The sequence below is a fragment of the Panthera onca genome, chromosome X (assembly GCF_046562875.1).
Source record: "Panthera onca isolate mPanOnc1 chromosome X, mPanOnc1 haplotype 2, whole genome shotgun sequence".
Lineage (NCBI taxonomy): Eukaryota > Metazoa > Chordata > Mammalia > Carnivora > Felidae > Panthera > Panthera onca.
This window is the reverse complement of record NC_138357.1, coordinates 88363667-88382111: the sequence shown is the minus strand read 5'-3', so window position 1 is coordinate 88382111 and position 18445 is coordinate 88363667. Positions and strand designations below refer to the sequence as shown.

General features: G+C 45.0%; 1 protein-coding gene and 1 non-coding gene across 4 annotated transcripts in view; one reads left to right on the top strand and one right to left on the bottom strand.

Annotated features, from left to right (window-relative positions):
- Window positions 1-7661, top strand: part of ZNF157 (zinc finger protein 157) — a 38329-nt gene extending 30668 nt beyond the window's left edge. For 2 of the 3 annotated variants that reach the window (XM_081793210.1, XM_081793212.1), the window contains exons 2-4: window positions 2642-2768; window positions 3067-3162; window positions 4519-7661. In XM_081793210.1, the coding sequence (XP_081649336.1) occupies window positions 2720-2768; window positions 3067-3162; window positions 4519-5741 (1368 nt within the window). In that variant the 5' untranslated portion in view covers window positions 2642-2719 and the 3' untranslated portion in view covers window positions 5742-7661. Of the gene's footprint in view, window positions 1-2641; window positions 2769-2977; window positions 3163-4518 lie in introns of those variants that run through there. The other variant, XM_081793211.1, reaches the window with a different exon arrangement.
- Window positions 3723-3807, bottom strand: TRNAS-UGA (transfer RNA serine (anticodon UGA)). The gene has a single exon. It is a non-coding gene; the product is annotated as a tRNA-Ser (tRNA).
- Window positions 7662-18445: the final 10784 nt, after the last annotated feature.

Below are 18445 nucleotides of genomic sequence, written 5' to 3'. Positions count from 1 at the left end.
TTGCACGCTCCGCCGACAGGTGCTCCTACTTTTTTTTTCTTTATTAATCTTTTATAACATCTAATTTGTCTCTCACCTTTACCTACATGGCAGTCAATGATCTTATTCATCTTTTCTCTTTTTCTTTCTCTTCTTCCATTTTTTAGTTGTTTTTCTACTTTGTCGGGACAACTTAATATCTATACGTTATCCTTCAGCCCGTGACCCCAGCGTTGTGTTAGTCTTAACTTTACGGTAGTATGTAAAATGCCCGGTGTCAGGCTTTTGCCAAAATTTCCCCATTCATCAGTTTTGGTCGGATGAAGCTCACCGTTTGGAGTAGTGCTGGTCAATAGAACCCCTTGCAGTGATGAGTACGTTCTCTATCTTTGCTGTCCAGGACTATAACTAGCCACGTTGGCTACCAAATTGGACAGCGCAGCTCTGTTAAATTCCTTAGGAAGGGCACAAGTGTTTTTGAGAAATTGATGCCAGTTTAATTCTCTGGTCTTGTAAGTTATTTCATCTTTTTTGCCTGGAGGCCCTGAAGAGATATTTTCTTTCTCTTTAAATTCTAATTGTTTTGTTAAGTGCTATGTCAGAGTTGGTTTTGCGGGTCAATTTTCCTTGGTACCCAAGGGGCCTTTGATCGTGTTGAGATTTGCTCAATGATCCCGGGTATGTCCTAGCTTGGTGACTATTCCGTGTGTACTTGAAGAAACTTAATTTCTATGTTTCTGAGTGGAATGCTCTGCAGAGTCCTTTGGTTGCTGGGTGGTGTTCAGTTTTCCTATATCCCCGTTGATTTTCTGTCTACTGGTTACTTTGATTACTAAGAGAAGTGTTGAAAGTCAGCGGTTCTAAGTGTGCATTTGCCCCTTCCTTCTTTCGGTTCTTTCAGATTTGCTTCATGTATTCTGAGGCTATTTTATTAGGGCAGTCTCCCCCACAGTCGTGCTCCCCCACACTCCCTCCCATGATCTTTTGGCTGGACAGTTAGGGATTTAGTCTGTCCGCTTTGGCACTCACTTTCTGTAAGGAAGTTTGCCCTTGGGGCCAAGGGGTGGGAGGTTAGAAAAAAGGCAATGCGGATCCTTCCCACACTCTCCAGACCACTATTCTTGCCAAAGAAAAGGATTTCTCTTCCCTAGAGTTTGAGGTGTCTGCTGCTACAAGGTTACAGGTTTTTTGGGGTTTTTTTGGGGGGTTTTTTTTTGGCCCTGGGGCCTACTTTGGGGCAGGACTGCTTTAAAAAAAAAACAGTATTTCTCCCATTTTCTGTGTCTCACAGCCCCCCCCCCCCCACTTCAAGCTTCATGTACTTTTGGTGTCCCTGCTGACTCTGTACCTGGTGCTTCTCTCAAGCTCTTTGTGTTTTCTTAGCCTTCCAGTTTATTCTGGTGGTTTCAGCTAGTACTGAAATGCTATTGCCTCCCAATCGTTGGCCTATCCTAGCCTTCTCTTCTGAGCTTCAGAATCCTATAGCCACCTGCCAGCTGGACGTCTATCAGTATGTGCCATAAACAACCCAGCTCAGGTCCAAGATCTATTTCAATTTCTCCTTCTGCCAACCCAGTATCTCTCTTGTTTTGCTCATCTCAATATATGGCACCAGCCTCAACCCATCTGCTTGCGCCATTATCCTGGGAGTAATGATCTGTGCCTTTCTCCCACTTAACAGGACTTCTGTCTAATTTCGAAATATAAATATATTGTGGGAGGGTCAGAAAATATTCTGATGGTATAGGGAGTCAGGCATTTTAGAGACTGATGACCTGTAGGAAAAAAAAAAAAAAAACAGTTGAAAATCCCTCCCCTCTCTGGCCCCGGAATGTCTCTGCAGCCCTTAAGCTCATCATAGCCTGAAGTGCTGTTTTTCTCTCCTCCGGTTCTATATGTAGTTTCATAGCTCACCATGTGTGTTTCATGTTTTCCTGCCTTTTTTAATGCTGTTGTCCCATATTTTTGAGGGAAACTGTATTCTTGTTGAAAGATTCCACGCTCCGTCTCCCCAAGTGAAGTTGGATCTGATAACACAGCCCACTGCACCCTGTACGCATGCCTAACGCAGCTCCCGTGACACCTCATTGCGAGACTGTGTTCATACCTAAGCCTCTTCACTGGGTTTTGAGCTCTTTGAGAACAGGCACTCCATCTTATCCCTTTTTTGTTTTCCCAGCAACTGGGACAGGTCCGGGCACCTCGTGTTAACTCAGCAGTCAGCAGTCTTTTCTTCATGGATTGATATAGTAACACAATAGCAGGGCCGTTCTGGGTTCCCCCCGCCCAACAAAATATAATATCGAGCAAGACACAGGGTCAGGTGTCCAATGTAGCTTCTTCTAGTTAACTCTTACTGGTGCTCTGTGGAGAGAATTAGTTTCACATATCCGTTTTTTTTTTTTTTGAGATAGTATTTAACATTTTTTTTAATGTTTATTTTGAGAGAGTGTGTGAGCAGGTTGGGGAGGGGCAGAGAGAGAGGGAGAGAGACTCCCAAGCAGGCTCCGTGCCATCAGTGCAGAGCCCGACACAGGGCTCCATCCCACGAACCGTGAGATGATGACCTGAGCCGAAATCAAGAGTCGGGTGCGTCACCGACTGAGCCACTTAGGCGCCCCTCCGTGTGTCCCATTCTGATCATTGCAGCTTGTTGTTACAGGGATCTGTGTCCTTTGAGGACGTGGCTGTGGATTTTACCCGACAGGAGTGGCACAGACTGGACCCTGCTCAGAGGACCATGCACAAGGATGTGATGTTAGAGAACTACAGCAACCTGGCATCTGTGGGTGAGGATTATTGTCCACGTAACTCCTGGTACCATAGGTTTCCTTTCTTGGTTACTGTAACGTGTATGGCCTTTGTAGACTTTAACAATACTTTAGGTTCTAGATTCAAGGGTCACAGATGCTTGATTAGGTTTGAGGCACCAGGAAACGTGATGTGTGTTGTCACTTCCCCCAATGAAAGGTTTAAATGGGCCCCCTTCCTTGTGCAGCTCATGAAGATGCACCTTCCTCCTCCTCCATCAGAGGCCCTAGCGCTCAGACAACTTGGCCCATGTCCTCTGCCATTTCCCATTAACAGGCCTCTGCGTGGCCAAACCAGAGATGATCTTCAAGTTGGAGCGAGGAGAAGAGCTGTGGATATTAGAGGAGGAATCCTCAGGCCAAGGTTTCCCAGGTGAGTGAGCAGAAACGGGAAGGAAGAGTGCAGAAATTCACGCTTGGGGCAGTGGTTTCCAGTAGGCTCTTTCTAGGGGCCCTTCCTCTTTGCAAATGACTGGAGGGCAGAAGGTTTACACACTTCAGGTACCTAAATCACACCTGCCCTCATTACGTTCACACTTAAGTGCTCTGGCCTGTTTTATCTTGAGGTTTTTTTTTTTTTTAAGCTTATTTATTTATTTATTTATTTATTAAAAAAAAATTTTTTTTTAAATGTTTATTTTTGACAGAGACAGAATGCGAGTGGGTTAGGGGCAGAGAGAGAGGGAGACACAGAATCCGAAACAGGCTCCAGGCTCTGAGCTGTCAGCACAGAGCCCGACGCGGGGCTCGAACTCACGAGCTGTGAGATCATGACCTGAGCCGAAGTCGGACAAGTCGGACGCTTAACCGACTGAGCCACCCAGGTGCCCCAAGCTTATTTGTTTTTGAGAGAGACAGAGAGAGAGCACAAGCAGGGGAGGGGCAGAGAGAAAGGGGGACAGAGGAGCCGCAGCCGAAGTGTTGACAGCAGAGAGCCCGACGTGGGGCTCGAACCCAGGAACCACGAGATCGTGACCTGAGCTCAAGTCGGACGCTCAACCGACTGAGCCACCCGGGCGCCCCTCTTGAGTTTTGTGGTTGTCTACCACTCTTACCTATCCCCGCCCGCCTCGTCTTACACGTTCTCAGCTAGTCTGTCTCTCTTTAGTATTCTCAATTGCCTGCCCGCCTTCCACTGCCTTGGATGCCGTTCGTTGTGGGGCATTCGTTCGTACGCGCCTCTGGTGTTCCACCACCTCTTAAATGAGTGCCAGCTATGATCTGGTCACGTTCTAGGTGTAGGGATCTAGCACCTGGGAAACTAATATCACTGTCCTGGAGCTGGCAGTCTGATACGTCACGTTTGGTGGTGAGAAGAAAATCAATGCAAGATATGAAAGATAGACAATGATGTGTCGTGTGCCTGTGGAGGATATGTCCAGGGACGACTTTTTGGGGAGGTTAACATTGGTGCACCAACTTCAGTGATGTGAGAGAGACAGAGCCACGTAGACTTTGAATATTCGGGGTGGAGAGAACAGTGTGTGTCAGGGTGATAGATCCTAAAAAGAGCAAAGAGGCCAGTGTAGCTTAATGGTGGGTGGTGCGAGTGGCCGGGGGCCATATCAGAGAGTTAGCCGGGGGCCAAATTATGTTGAGTTTTTTAGGCGAGGTGAAGCACTTTTTAACAGGCTGTGTTTTGTGGGCTTTGGTAAGCACTTTCATTCGGTACCGTGACAAGGGAAACCATTGTTGAGTTTTAAGTAAGTGATCTGATTTGTTTTTAAAGGATCTCTGTCACTGCTGTGTGGCAAGAGTTCTGTCGGGGGTGGTGCCCTCAGGCATGACAGTGACCTTCAGCGTCAGAAGAGTCAAGCTGTGGATCAAACTGTTGAGTATAATGGATATGGAAAAGTCTTCTACAAGAACACAGGCTTTGTTGGACATAAAAGAACACACGCAGGAGTAAAAAACTTTGGATGTCATGAATGTGGGAAAAGTTACTGCAGGAAATCAAACCTTATTGAACATCTGAGGATACACACAGGGGAGAGACCCTATAAGTGTGGTGAGTGTGCAAAAACCTTCAGTGCAAGGTCATACCTCATTGCTCACCAGAAAACTCACACGGGGGAGAAACCCTTTGAATGTAATGAATGTAGGAAGTCTTTTGGCAGGAAGTCACAACTCATTCTACACCAGAGAACACACACAGGAGAGAGACCGTATGCGTGTGCCGAATGTGGGAAAACCTTTTCTGAGAAGGCAACCCTTATGATTCACCAGAGAACTCACACAGGGGAGAAGCCCTATGAATGTAGCGAATGTGGGAAAACATTTCGAGTCAAGATATCCCTTACCCAACACCAGAGAACCCACACAGGGGAGAAACCGTATGAATGTGGTGACTGTGGGAAAAACTTCCGTGCAAAGAAATCCCTAAATCAACATCAGAGAATTCACACAGGTGAGAAACCCTATGAATGTGGCGAATGTGGGAAGTTCTTCAGAATGAAAATGACTCTCAATAATCATCGGAGAACTCACACAGGTGAAAAGCCCTATCAGTGTCAGGAATGTGGGAAATCTTTCAGGGTACACTCGTCTCTTGGGATACATCAGCGAATTCACACAGGAGAGAAACCTTACGAGTGTAGCAAATGTGGCAATGCCTTCTACGTTAAAGCACGCCTCATTGAACATCAGAGAATGCATTCAGGAGAGAAACCCTATGAATGCGGCGAATGTGGAAAAATCTTCAGTATGAAGAAATCCCTTTGTCAACACCAGAGAACTCACACGGGAGAGAAGCCCTATGAATGCAGCGCGTGCGGAAATGCCTTCTACGTGAAAGTACGCCTCATTGAACATCAGCGGGTTCACACGGGAGAGAGACCCTTTGAATGTCAAGAATGTGGAAAGGCCTTCTGCCGGAGAGCGCACCTCACGGAACATCAGAGAACTCACGTGGGCCGGCCCTTGCCTTTTACTGTGGAGAAAGCTTCTTTGTGAAGACTCCCATCACCGTCTGACCAAGCCCTCTGGGTCCTCCGGCCACCGGCACACAGAGCACACCCGTAACAATTAGGCTCGGACACTGGTGTGAAAATACGTCCTGATTCCTGTTAGGGGACAGCTCGTTGTTTTCGTTTCATTTGGATTCCCCTCATTAATGGTGAGGTTGAATAACTTCTTACCTGTTGACTGGCCGTTAGGGTTCTTTTCTTCTGTGCTTTGACTGTCGTGTATCCTTTCCCCATTGTTTTCTGATGGGCTGCTTATCTTTTACATCTTGGCTTTACATGTTCTTGTTTTCGTTTTTCAATATATGAGAATGTACAAACCTTTTTTCAGTCATGTGTATGGCAGATATCTTCTCCTGGACTGTGGCTGGTTATTTAATGTTGCTAACTCTTCCGTTGAGGTTTTATGTTCGAATGTTATCAGTTTCAAGGTGATCACAATTCTCCTACACTTTTCCTCTAAAGTTAAGGTTTTCCTTTCAACATTTAGAATGTTAATCTCCCCTGAGGTTGTGTGTGTGTGTGTGTATAGTGTGAATTGTACAATATATAATACTATATTCCTCTGAACACTTTCCATAAATGGTATCACCCTGTGTTGAAAGTTCTGCAGCTTGCTTTTTTCATGAAACGTTACCTGTCCTTGATCTATCCATGCTGATAAATATAGGTCTGGTGTATTCATTTCTCTCCCCCTAGCGCAAGACATTTGTGTTGTTTCTGTGTTTAGCGTCTGGATCTAAAAGCGGAACTGATGGGTCATAGAGTATAGGCAGCGTTTAAGTTACTAAGCTGTTGTGCCCCTAGCTCCAACACCCCCCTTCTACGCTGTTCTTTGCGATGCTGGGGCTGTGACTCTACAAAACATGTTTCTGTCTTGCCAGCTGCTTCCCGTGGGGCCTTGCCAATCGGAGATAGTAACCGTGAACCGTGAGCGTGAGGAAGGAAGAAGGGCCTTGCTCCTTTTCTTTTCCTCCCTGTTAGCGCCCCGTTCGTCTGAGTGTCAGCCCAGTATCGCTCCCTCCCTTGCGCAGCAGAAGTTCCTCATGGTGGCAGTTAATTCAGCACTCACAGAACAGCCAATGGTGCCCCGCCCCCTCAGAAACACTAGCGGCAGCTGGCTCGTGCCACCCCCTTGGGAGTTACCGGTCCCACCCACGTGACACCACTCCCCAGCCTTCCAGTTTTTAATAATTCCAGTTTCTTCCCTTGTTACCTTAGCCTAGCTGCTTCCTGCAGTTGCTGCCTCCATGATAATTTTAATGTTCTCTTTCTGTCCTTTTCAGTCACATGGTTAATAACTTTGTGACTAGTCAAAAATTCTTTATAAGAGGTTCTTTTCATTAAAACAACTGGTATCGTTTCTGTCTCCTAGCTGGGTTCTTTTTTTCTTTTTTAATGTTTATTTTTGAGACAGCATGAGGGTGGGCGTGAGCAGTGGAGGGGCAGAGAGAACGGGAGACACAGAATTCCAAGCAAGCTCGTGCCATCATCCACAGCCCAGAGCGGGGCTCGAACCCGTGAACTGTGAGACTATGACCTTAGCCAAAATCAAGAGTCAGAGGCTCCACTGACTGAGCCACCCCAGGCGCCCCTCCTAGCTGGGTTCTGATTGCTACAGAAGTTTTGCAACTTTATTAAATAATTGAATTCCCCCCCCTCCAAATTGTACTAATTTACACTCTCATGAGCAGTTTGAGACGAAGTTTACATTATCCCACATATACACCAGGACTTATCAGTCTTTCAAATTGTTGCCAGTCCGGAAGATGTAAAATGGCTTTAAGCCTTTCCATCCATGAATATGGTTTGTCTTTTTATTTTTTAACTCAACTTTTTTCGACTTCAATTGTATGTTACGGTTTTCTCCCATAAATTGTCTTTAATTAAAGTTAACTTTTAATAGAAATTTTGCTTGTACATGTATATACATATACATTTCAAAATATACTGGGGCGCCTGGGTGGCGCAGTCGGTTAAGCGTCCGACTTCAGCCAGGTCACGATCTCACGGTCCGTGAGTTCGAGCCCCGCGTCAGGCTCTGAGCCCCGCGTCAGGCTCTGAGCCCCGCGTCAGGCTCTGAGCCCTGCGTCAGGCTCTGGGCTGATGGCTCGGAGCCTGGAGCCTGTTTCCGATTCTGTGTCTCCCTCTCTCTCTCTGCCCCTCCCCCGTTCATGCTCTGTCTCTCTCTGTCCCAAAAATAAATAAAAAAAAAAAAAAAAAAAGGAAAAAAAAATATACTGATGTATTATGGGGTTTATATAAATATTTATGTGTAACACACACACATACACACAGAAGAGATACATACTTATATATCCACAGAAAACTTTTTTCTTTTATACGTTCATTTCATTTTGCCCACATATTTGCCACCTTTCTGCATTCCATCCACAATCATTTTCTTCTTTGCCTGAACAATGCCCTTTAGTGGAAGTCTGCTAGTGACAAACCTCTGACCTTTGAGAATGTTTTCTTTTTTTAAAGCTTACCTTTTAATTTATTCTTTAAGTAAGCTCTAGGCCCAGTGTAGGGCTTGAACTATTGACCCGAAGATCAAGAGTCACGTACTCTACTGATTGAGCCAGCCAGGTGCCCCGAGAATGTTCTCTAATGCAGCATTTTTGATGAGCAAAAGTGAATCCTTTACCTTTAGCATTTGGTAACGCTATACCATAGAAAATTGATGCTACATTAAATACCTGTTTTTTTTTGTTCCCTGGATATTCCATAATAAATATGATGACTCACGGTATTTGAATTAACTATCAGGTGCCCCCAAATATAGCATACACTTGAGTGTATATATTACACTTTATGCATTTTTTCAACAGCATGCCCTCACCCTTATTTACTGAGTATTAATTAAATTTATCAAGATGTCATCTCAGTGATTCTTTTAATCTTCAGATCATCCATTTAAAAAATTCAATTTTATGTTTAAATTTTTTTAATGTTTATTTATTTTTGAGAGAGAGACAGAGGGTGAGTGGGGGAGGGGCAGAGAAAGAGGGAGACACAGAATCTGAAGCAGGCTCCAGGCCCTGAGGTGTCAGCACAGAGCCTGACGCGGAGCTCATACCTACGAACCGTGAGATCATGACCTGAGCTGAAGACGGATGCTTAACCAACTGAGCTACCCAGGCGCCCCTCAAGTTTATGTTTCAGAATTATTATTCTGTTTTGGAAAATGTCAAACATAATAAAAGTCATCTATAATAACAGAAAGCAGATCAGCGGTTGCCTCTAGGAGGGGAATTAACTCCTGAAGGGTAGGAGGGAACTTCCTGGTTGATGGAACTATTCTATATCTTGACTGGGATGTGTATGAATAGTTATGAAATGAGTAAATTTAAGATTTTTGCACTTGCTTGCATGTAAATTATATCTCAAACTTTAAAAACAATAATAAAAAGTTCCCTGTTCCCATACCGGGAGCCGGATGTGGGCTGCCTGGGAGAAAAAGACACGGGCAATGGGAGACTTAGTCCCAGGGCTTTAGAAATGGCTTTGCTCCATGAAAATGACCTTCACTGAGGCCCCATGATGGGTTGTGCTGGCCTCGTGTTAGGGAACGTCATTTACGTGGTGATCCCTCACTGCCAGCACTGCCGTGCGTATTTGACTCGCAACAGCTTAAGCACAGTCTCCTTTGATTCTCCATTGGCCACCACCACAGTAGTTTTTACCCCCAGAATATGTCCGCATGGTGACTACCAACACCCCATTAACTTAACAGCACTTCTTTTCACCCCCGCTAGTCTAGAGCACAATGTCTGTACAATGACCTACCATCAGCTCCCAATATCCCGTCTTATCACAACTTTTTGCTCCCACCAAGTCTACTGACCCCCCCCAGCTCGTCGCATCACGTCTCGCCACCCCTCTCAGTTGCCATGACAATTTGTGCTGACCTGTTTGCTCATCGCGGAGTCTCTTCACGCCTTTAGCCCCAGCTTTGTGACTGATGATCCTCCGTTAACTCAATATCATGCTTTTTGTCTCGCTTTGGACTCAGCGTGGTGACTGCTGACCTCCCATTAGCTCACAGCAATGTGTCTTGTCACCTTCCTTTAGACCTAATGTAGTGTCTGTTGACCCACATCGGCAGTGTCTGTTGCCCCCCTACTGGCTACCATGCAATACATTCAACCCAGTGTGTTCGAATCACAGCGTCTACTCATCCTACTTTAGATCCTATCATGTTGATTTTTATTGGCCACCGAATGAACCCACAGCTCAGCACAGCACAGTTGCGCCAGTATCTATCTGCTGTTCCCCAGTTAGCCACCAGTGTGGTGACTTTGATCCTCCTGAGCCCCAGTAGATAGACCATCTGCAGAACTTGGATGACCTTGTCACTCTCTCTTCGGAACCCCTATTTACGAACCTGCAAGTTTTTTAACCTTCAGACCCAGTGGTCTGCTTAAAATAGCCCCCATCACTGTGTCTTCTCACCCAACACTACAGCCTGTCAGGGTATGGGCTGACCATACACCAGTGCCTTTTTATTTTTAGCCACTAGCTGAGGATGAACTCCTTGAGGATGTGTCACCATGTTTTTTGTCCTTAGAGTAGTCAAATCATTGTGTCTGTTAAACCTCCTCCCTTTAACCACTAATATTGTGTCTTTGACCAGTTGAAGCCCCAGTAAAGTCTGGTGGCCCCACATGAGCCCCCATTATGGTGTCCATTGATCCTCCATCAGCCAACAGTAGTTTCTTGGACACCCATGAGGCCCCAGCAATGTATTTGCTGACCCTCCTTAGCTACCATCCCTCTGTCTGCTGATCCCCAATTAGCCGTAAGACCAGAGACTAACTTCCACGAGCTTCCAGTACAGTATCTGCTGATTCCACATTAGCCCCATCTTGCCGATCACCCTTTAGCCACGAGTAGAATGTCTTTCACCCTCCGAAGTTCCAATCATGGTGTTTGTGACTGCATGAACCCTCATCACTCTGCTCCCTCATTAGCCACTAATACAGTGTCAGAATGCAACGATCCCCCAGCACAGTGCTCGTCACCCCATGTTAGCCTCAACACTGTGACTGCTCGCTAGTTCAGTCTTTGCCTCACGCTTCTCAGTCATGACATCTGCTGCTGACACCGTATTACTGCCATCCCTATGTCTACTAATACTGGTCATAAATACAGTGTTTTTGGTTGTAAAAAATCAGCCCAGTGTCTGCTGACCTCACGTTAGCCTTTCGTCATTCTGCTGATTAGCCATTAGCCATCACTAAAGTGATTTTGTCTCTATCTCAGCATCAGTTCATTTACCACCCGCATCCCTGTGGCTGCTGGTCCCTCATTATTTGCTAGTACGGCGTATTTGCCTCATGAGCCTCAGTATAATGCCTGGGACTCATTAGAGCCTACCCTACATTAGAGCCCTTCGTGGTTCGGATGATCCTGTATTAGTCACCAGTATAGTGTCTGACCCCCGTTAGTCCCCCTGGCTGTATCTGCTGGCACTATATTAGCTCCCATGACTGTGTCTGTTGAATTCCCACTAGTTATAAGTACAGTGTCCTTAATCTCTGTGATTACTCCCGTTTCTGATAAACCTATGTTAGGACCAGCCGCTGTTCCCTGATCTCTGTATCCCGGTTTATTGGCTGTTTCAATCCTTGTGATCGGTCTTTAGACTCTGGCGGTTCCCCAGTGCCTCAGACTATTTGATTTTTCTGTTCCTTGCACTTCAGAGACTATCCCTTGGTCTTTTTTTGCTGTGGTCTCATCCTCAGGGTCTACCCCCTGTTCCTCTGGTTGTTTTGCAGTCCCTCTGATTGTCTTCCACATACAGGGATTATTTTGTGGTCTCTCCAGATATTTGTTGATCCTACCGTTTTTTGGGTCCAGACACTGTCTCCTTGTCCCTCCAGCTGTTTCCTTGTTTCTCTGGCTGTTCCCTCAGCCTGAGATTGTTCCCTTATCTCTCGGGGCTGTCTCCTAGGTATTTCTGGCTGTCACATGCCATTCAGGAATGGTTTCCTCTTCCATTTGGCTGTTCTAGAGTCTCTGTCCCTCTGGCTGTTTGATAGCCTCTTTGTTGCACATCACTGCGGTGACTGATCCCTTGCCCTAAAGAGGTTTTCTAGTGACCTGGAATAGTTCTTCAGCCCTGGCCTATTTGTCTGGAGCCACAGACTGTTCCTGCTGCTTCTGGGTGTTCCCCAATGCCTGGAATAATTTACCTTCCTCTCCCAGTTGTTCCCTCAATCCTGGGTGTGTTCGCACCTGCTTATTTTCTGGTGTATCCAACTGTTTCTCAGCACCAAGGACTGTTGCATACACAGGATGTGGCTGGGGGTGTTAAACAGCAAAGAGTGTCAGCCTGCAGAGGGAGCACCTTCCTTCCAGGTAGCTCCCTTTATTTATTTATTGTTTAATGTTTATTTTTGAGAAAGAGACAGAGCGTGGGTGGGGGAGGGGCAGAGAGGGAGAGGGAGACACGGAATCTGAAGCAGGCTCCAGGCTCTGAGCTGTCAGCACAGAGCCCGACGCGGGGCTTGAACTCAGAGATTCCTAGATCATGACCTGAGCCGAAGTCGGATGCTTAACCGACCGAGCCACCCAGGCACCTGCCTCCTTTAGTTGTGGCTGCCATGAAGAAGCATACCCTACAGACAAGCTTCCTACTCCAGAGTCCTTGTGTGGCTCCTGGTAGGAGATCTGTAGTCCTGAGGTCACTCCATTTCCTCCTATTACCCTTCTAGAAAATCCGCTAATGTGAGTAAGGTCAATTACCCCCCCCCCCCCAAAGCCAGCATTCCACGTGCCTGGGTGTGAATCTCTGCTTAGAAGAGAGACTGATGACTGAGAGGAGGCACGCGGAGGGGTGTCAGCCCTGTGACATGCGCAGCCTTGGGGGGGCGGTACAGCTCAGTGGGTAGCCTGGGGGCCAGCCTTTCCCTCACCTGAGCCTCAGTACTTCTCCCTAAAACATGGGCCTCACAGTACATGATCAGAATCCTGAGGTCTGTACTAGGGTTGGAGGATGACTAATGGGTATTTTTTTCAGGTCAAAACATGAAACTCATAATAATAACTTCCTGTGTACTATTAGTACCAGTGATGTAAGTTCTCAACAAGCAACGTAGTATGATGAAGAACATAGATACTGGAGCCAAATCTGTATTCCAATCCTATCCCTTAATGGTTTCTCAGATACAGCATCAAAAGCACACACTATAAAACCAAAAGGAGATAAATAGGGTTTCATCAAAATTAGAGACACTTTTCCACAAACGACACTGTCAAGGCAGTGAAAACGCACAGAATGGGAGAGGGCACGTGAAAAGCTCCTCAACATCATTAGGCATCAGGGAAATGGAAATCAAAACCACAATGAAAAAAAAAACCCCACAATGAGATAACACCTAACGCTCATTAGCATGGCTAGAATAAGAAGGATAGGCGATAACAAGTGTTGGCAAGGAAGTGGAAAAATTGGGCCCATCTTACATTGCTGGTAGGGCATAAAGTGGGGCAGCCACCCAAGAGAAATGAAAACATGTCCACATATAGAAACCTAAGCCACAAATGTTCACAGCAGTATTATTCATAGTAGCCCCCAAGTGGAAACAACACAAATGTCCATTGACTGGTGAATGGATAATCAAAATATGGTATATCCATACAATGGAATATTCTTCAGGAATAAAAAGGAATGATGTACTGATACCTGCTACAACATGGACGAAGTTTGAAAATATTACTTGAGGGGCGCCTGGGTGGCGCAGTCGGTTAAGCGTCCGACTTCAGCCAGGTCACGATCTCGCGGTCCGTGAGTTCGAGCCCCGCGTCAGGCTCTGGGCTAATGGCTCGGAGCCTGGAGCCTGTTTCCGATTCTGTGTCTCCCTCTCTCTCTGCCCCTCCCCCGTTCATGCTCTGTCTCTCTCTGTCCCAAAAATAAATAAAAAAATGTTGAAAAAAAAATTAAAAAAAAAAAAAAAAAGAAAATATTACTTGAAAGAAGCCAGTTACAAAAGACTACATATTGTATGGTTCCATTTATAAGAAATGTCCAGAATAGGCAAAACTGTGGAGACAGAAAGTAGATTCAAAGTCCAAGTGAGTTGGGTGCCTGGGTGGCTCAGTCCTTAAGCATCTGACTTCGGCTCAGGTCATAATCTCATGGTTTGTGAATTCAAGTCCCACATCGGGTGAGCTCGAGCACTGCTTTGGGTAAGACAGGAGCCCTGGGTGACCCCCAACTTCTCTCTCTCTCTTTCTCTCTCTCTGCCCCTTGTGAGATTCTCTCTCTCCCTCTGCCCCTCGCCCTCTGTCTCTCTCAAAAAAAAAAATGTTACAAAACAAAACAAAACAAAGTCCAAGTGAGCTTAGCTGGATACTCTGCTTAATAGTCTCACAAAACCGAAGTTGACCACACTGGACTCTTATCTGGAGGCTCGCAGGAAGAATCCATTTCCAACCTAATTCAGGTTATTGGCAGGATTTAGCTTCTTGCAGTTGTAGTACTGAGGTTCCCGTTTCTTTGCTGGCTGTCAGCCAGGGGTGGTTCTCTGCTTTTAGAGGCCAAATGCATGCCTCGCCACAGGGGCCTCTTTGCCTTCAAAGCCTATTAGGATGTGCCAAATGCTTCTCATGCTTCCAACTTCTCTGATGACCTCTTATGCCACCAGCAGGAGAAAATTGCATTTTTGAAGTCCTCCTGCACTTAATTAGATTAGGCTCACCTGGATAACCTCCCTATTTTACGACCAACTGATTAACCTTATTTTCATTTGCAAGATCCCTTTTGCTACTTAATGTAATACAGTCATGGAGTTATCTGTCATCCTATTCACAAGTTCCACCCACATTTAAGGGGAGGAGCTTATGTAAGGGGGATTGGAATTTTGGGGGTCATTCCCACAATTCTGCTTACTGTAGCCACTTTTGTGCTATCTGCTTGTTCAGAAATATCCCACTGGCATGTCTCCATTTATGATTCCCATTGGTAAATCTCCCCTTTCATAAATACCCACCCACTGGCAACTCTTTCATTCATTAACCTCTTGGGGGAAAAAAAAATCACTCCATTCAAAAATACCCATTAAAATATTTCCATTCATGACCCCTGTTGACAAGTCTCCCCCCTGAGAAATAAAAACCATTGACATATCACCCATAGATGTCTGCCATTAAGAAATACTATTCATAAACACCCATTGGCATAGTTCTTATTTAACACTCTTGTTTAAAAATGTCTTTGTTTCCTTATTTTTTAAATGTTTATTTTTGAGAGAGAGAGAGAGAGAGAGAGTGTGTGTGTGTGTATGTGTGTGTGTGTGTGACAGCAGGGGCGGGGGAGGGGCAGAGAAAGAGGGAGACACAGAACTCGAGTGGGCTCCAGGCTCTGTGCTGTCAGCACGGAGCCTGACGCGGGGCTCAAACCCGCAAACTGTGAGATCATGACCTGAGCTAAAGTCGGATGCTCAACTGACTGAGCCACCCAGGCGCCCCCCAAAATCTCTTTATCGATAGCCCTCATAATACATACCCCATTGTTGCTTGCCCTTTGAAAAAATCTATATTCTATAAAATATGTATATTATAGAAAATATATAGAATATAAAAAATTCTATATAAAATCTGTATTAAATACCCACCTGATTGTATAACTTATTTATGACTTTTGATGACAGGTTGCCTTATTTTTTAAACACCGGCCTATTGGCAGGCTCCAGGCCATGAACTGCAAGATCATGACCTGAGCTGAAGTTGGACACTTAACCGACTAGCCACCCAGGTGCCCCAAAAAGTTCTTTTTTTAAAAAAAATTTTTTTTCAAGTTTTATTTACTTTTGAAAGAGAGAGAGCATGAGTTGGGGAGAGGCAGAGAGAAGAGGGAGACAGAATCTGAAGCAGGCTCCAGGCTCTGAGCTGTCAGCACAGAGCCCGACGCGGGGCTCAAACTCACAGACCGTGAGATCATGACCTGAGCTGAAGTCAGATGCTCAACCGACTGAGCCACCCAGGCGCCCCCCAAAAGTTCTTAATAAGGTACAAATAGAGATGGACCAAAGGGGAAGAGTAATCGAATAAGCATAAAAACATGAAAATGTATATAATGGCCTTATGGGATGGATGTTTTACTGTTGCTGATGTCATATAAACGCTAAACGTAGATGCCCAAATATATTTTGCTGCGAAAGAGCCATGGCCAAAGGTCTGGGGGGTAGCCTGTATAGTAAATAATTTAACCTTACTCAAAGAGAAGCCTGGCCTTTGCCTTCAGCTTCTGGAAAATAATCTCTTAGGCCCTTGGAATGTCATGCCTGATAGGAATGTCTTTGTTTACGTGGGGTCTTTATGCCTTTCAGATCATAACTACGTGATTTAGGGTGAGGGCTCAGAGTCATATGAACAACATAATGAAGTGTGGGGGCTTTGGTTTGTGAAGCTCGGCCTCCTGAGGGTTGGAAACTGAAACCAGCCATGTGAGCAGTCATCTGATGCCTACACGATGGAGCCCCATTGAAGGCTGTGGTCGCCAAGGCTGGAGTGAGTTTCCCTGGTTGCCAGTGCTCCCTCCATGTCATTGTCACGTATCAATGCCGGGAGAGTAATGTCTTGATTTCATGGGGAGAGGACAACTAGAAGCTATTCTTTCCAACTGGAAGTTTATTTTCCTGGACTCTGTTCTATTCACTTCTTCCCCTGACTGATTTCAATCTCTGTCCTCTAGCTGTAATAAATATAACCGTGAGTTATAACAGCTTTCAGTAACTTCTTAGAGCCCATCTAGTGAATTATTGAAACTGAGGGTGGTCTTGGAGACTTCTGAATTTGCAGTTGCTGTCATAAGTGAGGACAGTCTTGTGTGGGGACTGTTTCCTCTAACTTCTGCACAAGAAAAACATATAAACAGCAACTGACTTTGTATATACTGATGATTAACAATAAAAATTTTAAATTAAAGGGGTGTGTGGCTGGCTTAGTGAGTAGAGCATGAGACTCTTGAGCTCAGGGTCCTGAGTTCAAGCCCCACATTGGGCATAGAGTTTACTTTAAAAAAAAAAAGAAAAAATTAAAAAAAAAAAAAAAGAATGGGGCGCCTGGGTGGCTCAGTCGGTTAAGCGTCCGACTTCGGCTCAGGTCATGATCTCACGGTCCGTGGGTTCGAGCCCCGCGTCGGGCTCTGTGCTGACAGCTCAGAGCCTGGAGCCCGTTTCAGATTCTGTGTCTCCCTCTCTCTCTGCCCCTCCCCTGTTCATGCTCTGTCTCTCTCTGTCTCAAAAATAAATAAACGTTAAAAAAATTAAAAAAAAAAAAGAAAGTTATTTATTTATTTACTTTAATGTTTTTACTTTATTTTGAAAGAGAGAGAGAGAGAGAAAGGAGAGACAGACAGAGTGCAAGAGGGGGAGAGGCAGAGAGAGAAGGGGACACAAAATCCGAAGCAGGCTCCAGGCTCCAAGCTGTCAGCACAGAGTCCGATGCAGGGCTCAAACTCACGGACCATGAGATCATGACCTGAGCCGGAGTCAGCTACTTAACCAACTGAGCCACCCAGGCGCCCCTATTTATTTTTTTTAATGTTTATTTATTTTTGAGAGAGAGACAGAGAGAGAGAGACAGAGAGGGACCATGAGCGGGGGAAGGACAGAGAGAGAGGGATTCAAAGAATCTGAAGCAGGCTCCAGGCTCCGAGCTGTCAGCACAGAGCCTGATGCGGGGCTCGAAGTTGAGCTGAAGTTGGATGCTTAACCGACTGAGCCACCCAGGTGCCCAAGAAAGAAATTTAAATCGAAAACCAACACCACACAATAAAGTGGAAACAAGACAACACCAAGTAAAAAAGCATCAAAAATATGAGATGCTTAGGGAAGTTTGTCAGAAGATACAAAAGATGTATACGCTGAAAGCTGCAAATGTAACAAATGTAACGACATTAAAGAATACTTAAAGCAACGGAGAGATAGACCTTATTTATGAGTCAGAAAACAATATTGTTAAGATTTCAATTATCCCCAAATTGATCTACAAATTCAAAGTCATTCCAATAAAAACCACAGCAGCTTTTTTGTTGTTGTGGAAATGGACAAACCTATTCTACAATTCATATGGAAATGTAAAGGACCCAGAATAGCCAAAGCAACTCTGAAAAAGGAACAACTTTATTTTGGTATCATTTACATTCCGTATTTAAATTGTACAGGTCAATGACTTTTTTTTAAACAAAAGTTTCTTCTTCAATGTACAACAAGCTCCAAGACAACAGTTCATTCTAGCTATAGGCGGCAACAGATGTTATGGCAGGGGATCCAGGTGTTTAAAAAGGAATGTGACCTTTATTAAACTTATACCTAGTGGGGCAACCGTCACCACGATCACGTTCTAGAACATTTCTCTGACCCCGATAAAAATCCTTGTACTAATTTATAATTCATGACCATTCCAATTTTCATCCCCAGACAACCACTAATCTACAGATCTCTATAGATTTTTTCTGGACATTTCATGTAAATACAATATACAAATACAATACTTGATCTTTTGTGTCTTGCTTCTTTCACTTATACTATTTTTGAGGTTCATCCATGTTGTAGTATTTATTAGCATTTGTTCCTTTTTATTGCTGCCTACCACATTTGGTGTATCCATTTGCCAGTTGATGGACATTTGGACTGTCTGTACTTATTGCCTTATACAAATTACGCTATTATCAATAAGGGCAAG